The following is a 9,064-nucleotide window of genomic DNA, read 5'->3' as shown; positions in this document are numbered from 1 at the left end:
ATCGGGAGGCTCGGCTGGTTCTGGCAGTAATGACTTCTTTTTCTTACCTTTGCAGGCAACAGACAATGACGTGGGCACCTTCGGGGAAGTCAGCTACCTCTTCAGCGATAATGCTGATCGGTGAGCCCCTGCCCCTGGCCTTCCGAGGTGGCCCTCTGCCACTCAGCAGGCCCAGGACACTTCTTGGCGCCCAGGAAAAGTGCTGTGCCCCTGTGGCTAGGGAACTGGACTGTGAGTCAGAGCTCATGGGCACTGCTGCTCGTTTGGCCCTGATTGTGGTACAGTATTGCTCAAGTCCCCTAAACTCTGGGGCATAGTTTCTCTGACCCTCAAAAGATAGCTTTTAGTTTGGGGAATGAAGCTTTTTTTCTTTTTTTACCTTGCCTAATGTCTTTATTTTACAGAGGGGACATTTAAGCCAAGGGAGGAAAATAACGATTTTTACAGACTTTTCCGTGTCCTTTTGTTCTGTTGTTGAAAAATGAAAATCAAATGACCGTAGGTTTTCCCTTTTGCTTTAGTTTCTAAAGATATCAGAGTGAAATTGTCCACACATAGTTCTTTTTTTTTTTTTTTTTAGCTCTTCAATACTTTAATTTTTATTTTATATTGGAGTATAGTTGACTTACAGTGTTGTGTTAGTTTCAGGTATACAGCAAAGTGATTCAGTTATACAAATATATGTATCCATTCTTGGTCAGATTCTTTTCGCATATAGGTTATTACAGAATATTGAGTAGAGTTCCCTGTGCTATGCAGTAGGTCCTTGTCGATTATCTATTTTATATATACTGGTATATATCTGTTAATCCCAAACTCCTAATTTATCCCTCCCCCATCACCTTTCCCCTTCGGTAACCATGAGTATGTTTTTGAAGTCTGTGAGTCTGTTTCTATTTTGTAAATAAGTTCATTTGTATCATTTTTTAGATTCCACATATAAGTGATATCATATGATATTTGTCTTTCTGTCTGACTTACTTCACTTAGTATGATAATCTCTAGGTCCATCCATGTTGCTACAAATGGCATTACTGCATTCTTGTTTATGGCCGAGGAGTATTCCACTATATATATGTACCACATCTTCTTTATCCATTCTTCTGTCGATGGATATTTAGGTTGCTTCCATGTCTTGGCCATTGCAAATAATTCTGCAATGATCACAGGGGTGCATGTATCTTTTTGAATTATGGTTTTCTCCAGATAGATGGCCAGGAGTAGGATTGCTGGATCATATGGTAGCTCTATTTTTAGGTTTTTAAGGATCCCCCATTCTGTTCTCCATAGTGGCTGCATCAATTTACACTCCCACCAACAGTGTAGGAGGGTTCCCTTTTCTCCACACCCTCCCCACCATTTATTGTTTGTAGGATTTTTGATGGCCATTCTAACTGGTGTGAGATGATACCTGATTGTAGTTCTGTTTTTTCAGTTTTTAAATTTATGTATTTATTTTATTTTTGGCTGCATTGGGTCTTCGTTGCTGCATGCGGGCTTTTTCTAGTTGCGGCGAGCGGGGGTTACTCTTCGTTGCGGCATGTGGGCTTCTCATTGTGGTGGCCTCTCTTGTTGGGGAGCATGGGCTCTAGGCATGTGGGCTTCAGTAGTTGTGACATGTGGGCCCAGTAGTTGTGGCTCGCAGGCTCAGTAGTTGTGGCTCATGGGCCTAGCTGCTCCACAGCATGTGGGATCTTCCCAGACCAGGGCTCGAACCCGTGTCCCCTGCATTGGCAGGCAAATTCTTAACCTCTGCACCACCAGGGAAGCCCCCTGATTGTAGTTTTGATTTGCATTTCTCTAATAATTAGAGATGTTGAGCACCTTTTCAAGTGCTTTTTGGACATCTGTATTTCTTCTTTGGAGAAATGTCTGTCTGATATTCTGCCCATTTTTGATTGGGTTGTTTGGGGAGGGTTTTTTTGTTTTGTTTTTTTAATATAGAGCTGCATGAGCTGTCTGTATATTTGGAAGGTTAATCCCTTCCCAGTGGCTTCATTTACAAATATTTTCTCCCATTCTGTGGGTTGTGTTTTTATTTTGTTTATGGTTTCCTTTGCTGTGCAAAAGTTCTTTAGTTTAATTAGGTCGCATTTGCTTATTTTTGTTTTTATTTTCACTGCTCTAGGAGGTGGATCCAAAAGGATATTGCTGTAATTTATGTCAAAGAGTGTTCTCCCTATGTTTTCCTCTAAGAGTTTTATAGTGTCTGACCTTACATTTAGGTCTTTGACCCATGTTGAATTTATCTTTGTGCATGGTGTTAGGGAGTGTTCTAATTTCATTCTTTTACATGTAGCTGTCCAGTTTTCCCAGCACCATTTGTTGAAGGGACTGTCTTGTCTCCATGGTATATTCTTGCATCCTTTGTCATAGATTAATTGACCTTAGATGCGTGGGTTTATTTCCGGGTTTTATATCCTGTTCCATTGATCTATATTTCTGTTTTTGTGCCAGAACCATACTATTTTGGTGACTGTAGCTTTGTAGTATAGTCTGAAGTCAGGGAGCCTGATTCCTCCAACTTCGGTTTTCTTTCTCAGGATTGCCTTGGCTATTCGGGGTCTTTTGTGTTTCCATACAAATTTTAAAATTTTTGTTGTTCTGTGACAAATGTCTTTGGTAGTTTGATAGGGATTGCATTGAATCTATAGATTGCCATGGGTAGTATAGGCATTTTGATAATACTGGTTCTTCTAATCCAAGAACATGGTGGATCTTTCCATCAGTTTCTGTCATCTTCGATTTCTTTCATCAGTGTCTGTATAGTTTTCAGAGTACAGGTCTTTTTTCTCCTTAGGGAGGTTTATTCCTAGGTATTTTCTTCTTTTTGATGCAATGGTAAGTGGGATTTTTTCTTTAATTTCTCTATCTGAACTTCTGTTATATAGGAACTTTAGTGTATAGGAATTCAACAGATTTCTGTGCATTAATTTTATATCCTGCAACTTTACCAAATTCACTGATGAGCTCTAGTAGTTTTCTGGTAGCATCTTTAGGATTTTCTATGTAGAGTATCATGTCATCTGCAAACAGTGACAGTTTTACTTCTCCTTTTCCAATTTGGATTCCATTTATTTCTTTTTCTTCTCTGATTACCATGGCTAAGACTTCCAAAACTATGTTGAGTAAAAGTGGTGAGAGTGGGCATCCTTGTCTTGTTCCTGATCTTAGAGGAAACGCTTTCAGCTTTTCACTGAGAGAATGTTGTTAGCTGTGGTTTTGTCATATATGGTCTTCATTATGTTGAGGTAGGTTCCCATGCCCACATCAAATTTTTAGAAGCTCTTGTTAAATTTCTCTGTTGGTGAGTTTTTTTTTTTTTTTTTTTTTTTTTTTTTTTTCTTGCGGTACGTGGGCCTCTCACTGCTGTGGCCTCTTCTGTTGTGGAGTACAGGCTCCGGACTCACAGGCTCAGCGGCCATGGCTCACAGGCCCAGCCGCTCCACAGCACGTGGGATCTTCTCGGACCGGGGCACGAACCTGTGTCCCCTGCATCGGCAGGCGGACTCTCAACCACTGCGCCACCAGGGAAGCCCTCTGGAGAGGTTTTTTTCCGTATTTATTTTATTATTTATTTATTTATTTTGGCTGCACTGGGTCTTAGTTGTGGCACATGGGATCTTCATTGCAGCATGTGGGATCTTTGTTGCAGCATGTAGGATCTTTTTAGTTGCAGCACTGGGACCTTCTTAGTTGTGGAATGCAGACTTCATAGTTGCAGCATGCAGACTCTTAGCTGCGGCATGCAAACTCTTAATTGCGGCATGAGTGTGGGATCTAGTTCCCTGACCAGGGATTGAACCCCAGTCCCCTACATTGGGAGCACGGTGTCTTACCCACTGGACCACGAGGGAAGTCCCTGGAGAGTTTTTATCATAAATGGGTGTTGACTTTTATCAAAAGCTTTTTCTGCATCTATTGAGATGATCATATGGCTTTTATTCTTCAATTTCTTAATGTGGTGTATCACACTGATTGATTTGTGGATATTGAAAAATCCTTGCATCCCTGGGATAACTCCCACTTGATCATGGTATATGATCCTTTTAATGTATTGTTGGATTCGGTTCGCTAGTAGTCTGTTGAGGATTTCTGTGTCTATGTTCATCAGTGATGTTGGCCTATAATTTTCTTTTTCTGTGGTATCTTGGTCTGGTTTTGGTATCAGGCTGATGGTAGGCTTATACAATGAGTTTGGCAGTGCTCCTTCCTCTGCGGTTTTTGGAAGAGTTTCAGAAGGATAAGTGTTAACTCTTCTCTAAATGTTTGATAGAATTCTCCTGTGAAGCCTGATCCTGGACTTTTCTTTGTTGGAATTTTTTAAAATTTATTTATTTTCTTACTGTTTTTGGCTGTGTTAGGCCTTAATTGTGGCACGTGGGATCTTTCATGGAGGCACGGGGTTTTCATTGCAGTGTGCAGGCTTCTCTCTAGTTGTGGTGCGTGGGCTTCTCTCTAGTTGTGGCACGCAGGCTTCTCTCTAGTTGTGATGTGCAGGTTTTCTCTCTCTAGTTGTGGCATGTGGGCTCCAGGGCATGTGGGCTCTGTAGCTGTGGCGTGCAGGCTCCAGAGCGCGTGGGCTCTGTAGTTTGCAGCACGCAGGCTCTCTCACTGAGTTGCGCAAGCTCAGTATTTGTGGCATGCGGGCTTAGTTGCCCTGTGGTATGTGGGACCTTAGTTCCCCGACCAGGGATCGAACCTGTGTCCCCTGCATTGGAAGGCGGATTCTCTACCACTGGACCACCAGGGAAGTCCCTTGTTGGATGTTTTTAAATCACAGTTTCAATTCCAATACTTGTGATTGGTTTGTTCATATTTTCTATTTCTTCCTAGTTCAGTATTGAGAGATTATACCTTTCTAAGAATTTGTCCATTTCTTCTAGCTTGTCCATCTTATTGCCATATAGTTGCCTGTAGTAGTCTCTTATGATCCTGTGTATTTCTGTGGTGTCCCTTGTAACTGCCCTTCTTCATTTCAAATTTTATTATTTTCAGCCCTCTCTTTTTTTTCTTGATGAGTCTGGCTAAAGGTTTATCAATTTTGTTTATCTTTTCAAAAAACCAGCTTTTAGTTTCATCGATCTTTTCTATTGTTTTCTTCATGTCTATTTCATTTATTTCTGCTCTGATCTTTATGATTTCTGTTAACTCTTGGTTTTGTTTGTTCTTCTTTCTCTAGTTGCTTTAGTTATAAGGCTAGGTTATTCATTTGAGACTTTTCTTTTTTCCTGAGGTAAGATTGTATTGCTCCCAACGTCCCTCTTAGAACTGCTTTTGCTGCGTCCCATTGGTTTTGGATCCTTGTGTTTTTGTTGTCGTTTGTCTGTAGGTATTTTTTTATTCCCTCTTTGATTTCTTCAGTGATCCATTAGTAGATTAGTAACATATTGTTTAGCCTCCATGTGTCTGTGTTCTTTTTACAGTTTTTTTTCTTGTAGCTGATTTCTAATCTCATACCATTGTGGTCAGAAAAGATGCTTGATGTGATTTCAGTTTTCTTAAATTTACCAAGGCTTGATTTGTGGCCCAAGATGTGATCTATCCTGGAGAATGTTCCATATGCACTTGAGAAGAATGTGTATTCTGGTGCTTTGGGATGGAACGTTCTATAACTATCAGTTAAGTCCATCTGGTCTAATGTGTCATTTAAGGCCTGTGTTTCCTTATTGATCTTCTGTCTGGATGATATGTCCATTGATGTAAGTGGGGTGTTATAGTCTCCCACTATTACTGTGTTACTGTAGATTTCTCCTTTTATGGCTATTAGTATTTCCCATATATATTTGGTGCTCCTATGTTGGGTGCATATATATTTACAATTGTTATATATTCTTCTTGGATTGATCCCTTGATCATTATGTAGGATCCTTCTCTGTCTCTTGTTGTAACAGTCTTTATTTTAAAGTCTATTTTGTCTGATGTGAATATTGCTCCTCCAGCTTTCTTCCGATTTCCATTTGCATGGAATACCTTTTTTCATCCCCTCACTGTCAGTCTGTATGTGTCCCTAGGTCTGAAGTGGATCTCTTGTACACAGCATATATCCGGGTCTTGTTTTTGTATCCATTCAGCCAGTCTGTGTCTTTTGGTTGGAGCATTTAATCCATTTACATTTAAAGGTAATTATAAGTGTTCTTATTGCCATTTTGTTAACTGTTTTGGATTTGCTTCTGTAGGTCTTTTTTCTTCCCTTCCTCTTTTGTTCTCTCGTGATTTCATGACAGTCTTTATTGTTGTGTTTAGATTGTTTTCTTTTGTGTGTGTGTATCTATTGTAGATTTTGGGTTTGCAGTTCCCATGAGGTTTTGATATAGCAGTCTACATATATACAAGATTATTTCAAGTTACTGCTCTCTTAATTTTCAGTGCATTTCCAATATGCTGCATCTGTACTCTCCTCTTCTCATGAATGCTGGTTTTGATATCATATTTGTGTGTGGATGATTTCCTACCTTTCCTGTATGTTTGCTTTTACTGGAGAGCTTTCCCATTCATAATTTTCTTTTTTCTAGTTGTGGCCTTTTCTTTTCTGTCTAGAGAAGTTCCTTTAGCATTTCTTGTAAAGCTGGTTTGGTGATGCTGAATTCTCTTAGCTTTTGCTTGTTTGTAAAGGTTTTGATCTCTCCACTGAATCTGAATGAGAACCTTGCTAGGTACAGTATTCTTGGTTGTAGTTTTTCCCTTTCATCACGTTAAATATATCATGCCACTCGCTTCTGGCCTGCAGAGTTTATGCTGAAAAATCATCTAATAACCTTATGGGAGTTCCCTTGCATGTTATTTGTTGCTTTTCTCTTGTTGCTTTTAATATTTTTTCTTTGTTTTTAATTTTTGTCAGTTTGATTACTGTGTGTCTTGGTGTGTTCCTCCTTGGATTTATCCCGTATGAGACTCTGCATATCCTGGACTTGAGTGAATATTTCCTTTCCCATGTTAGGGAAGTTTTCAGGTATTAGCTCTTCAAATATTTTCTCAGGCCCTTTTTCTCTCTCATCTCCTTCTGGGATCCCTATAATGTGAATGTTGGTGCGTTTAATGTTGTACCAGGCGTCTCTGAGACTGTGCTTATTTCTTTTTATTCTTTTATTCTGTTGCATAGTGCTGATTTCCACCGCTCTGTCTTCCAGCTCATTTATTGCTCTTCTGCCTCATTTATTCTGCTATTGATTCTTCCTAGTGTATTTTTCATTTCAGTTATTCTATTGTGCATCTCTGCTTGTTCTTTTTTTATTTATTTATTTTTAGCTGTGTTGGGTCTTCGTTTCTGTGCGAGGGCTTTCTCTAGTTGCGGCAAGCGGGCCACTCTTCATTGCGGTGCGCGGGCCTCTCACTATCGCGGGCTCTCATTGCAGAGCACAGGCTCCAGACACGCAGGCTCAGTAGTTGTGGCTCACGGGCCCAGTTGCTCCGCAGCATGTGGGATCTTCCCAGACCAGGGCTCGAACCCGTGTCCCCTGCATTGGCAGGCAGATTCTCAACCACTGTGCCACCAGGGAAGCCCTCTGCTTGTTCTTTAAATGTTCTCGCTCTTTGTTAAACATTTCTTGTATCTTCTGAGTCTGTGCCTCCATTCTTCTTCCAAGATCTTTGATATCTTTACTATCATTACTCTGAATTTTTTTTCAAGAAGATTGCCTATCTCCACTTCACTTAGTTGGTCTTCCAAAGTTTTATCTTGTTCCTTCATCTGGAACATATTCCTCTGTTATCTCATTTTATTTAACTTTCTGTTTGTGGCCTCCATTCCTCAGGTTGTAAGATTGTAGCTCCTCTAGCTACTGGTGTCTGCCCCCGATGGGTGAGGTTGGTCCAGGGGCTTGTGCAGGCTTCCTAGTGGAAGTGGCTGGTGCCTGCCCACTAGTTGGTGGAGCTGGATCTTGTCCCTCTGGCGGGCAGGGCCATGTTAAGGGGTGTGTTAAGGGGTGTGTTTAGCTATAGGATCCGGATGGCTTTAGGCAGCCTGTCTGCTGATGGGTGTGGCTGTGTTCCCACCCTGTTGGTTGTTTCGCCTGACATGTCCCAGCACTGGAGCCTACAGGGTGTTGGGTGGGCCCAGGTCTTGATGCCAAAATGGTGACTTCCAGCAGAGCTCACACCAGTGAATGTTCCCTGAGGTTTCTACCCCCAGTGTCCTTGCCCACACAGTGAGCCACAGACAACCTCCATCTCCCCAGGAGGCCCTCCAAGACCCTCAAGTATGTCTGTCTCAGGCTCCTGTGGAGTCACTGCTTTGCCCTGGTTCCCAGTACATGTGAAACCTTGTGTGTGCCCTCCAAGAATGGAGTCTCTGTTTCCCCCAGTCCTGTGGAACTCCTGCACTCAAGCCCCACTGGCCTTCAAAGCCAAATGCTCCGGGGGCTCCTCCTCCCGATGCCAGACCTCCAGGCTGAGGAGCCTGCAAGCGGGCCTCAGAACTCTCTCTCCTGTGGGAGAATCTGTGTGATATAATTATTTTTCCGTTTGTGGGTCACCCACCGACGGGTATGGGATTTGATTATATCATGAAAACACCCCTCCTACCATTTTGTTGTGAGTTCTACTTTGGATGTAGAATGCCTTTTTTGGTAGCTTTGCGTCTTTTGTTGATGGCTGTTCAGCAGTTAGTTGTGCTTTTGGTACTTTCATGAGACAGGGTGAGCTTGAGTCCTTCCACTCTGCTATCTTCAGGAATGAGGAAACTTTGAAATGCTCATGGCAGCACACCAGCAGCAGCAGCAGCAGCAGCAGCAGCAGTGGCTGTATTTATGAAGCCCTCACTTTGTATCAAGCTCTTTGTCAACTGCTTTACCCATGTTATCTGAGGTAATCCTCACAACTAAATGCTGGAGAACTCAGTGCTAAGTACACTTATCATCCCCACTTTACTGAGAGTCTGTGTTACTTGCCCAAAGTCACACAACTGGTAAACGCCAAGGCCAGGCCTCAGCATGTGGTCTTCACCACCTGGATACACAGCCTCCAGCAGGAAGGGGCTCTCAACCTACCATAGCCATTAGGTGGGTTGGTGTGCTCACTGCCTGACCTGTGCCAGCTTTGCCATGTCACCCACCAAGGTTCTAGG

At 42.0% G+C, this 9,064-nt stretch overlaps 1 protein-coding gene across 1 annotated transcript in view; it reads left to right on the top strand.

The window, feature by feature from the left end:
- The window catches only part of CDH23 (cadherin related 23), a 403,130-nt gene that overhangs the window by 243,040 nt on the left and 151,026 nt on the right, over window positions 1-9,064 (top strand). The window contains exon 14 of the mRNA XM_007454689.1: window positions 56-120. Coding sequence (XP_007454751.1) covers window positions 56-120 — 65 coding nt within the window. The remainder of the gene's footprint in view (window positions 1-55; window positions 121-9,064) is intronic.

The sequence above is a fragment of the Lipotes vexillifer genome, unplaced genomic scaffold (genome assembly GCF_000442215.2).
Source record: "Lipotes vexillifer unplaced genomic scaffold, Lipotes_vexillifer_v1.1 scaffold205, whole genome shotgun sequence".
NCBI lineage: Eukaryota > Metazoa > Chordata > Mammalia > Artiodactyla > Lipotidae > Lipotes > Lipotes vexillifer.
Note: the sequence above shows the minus strand (reverse complement) of the source record. Positions and strands in the feature narration are given on the sequence as shown.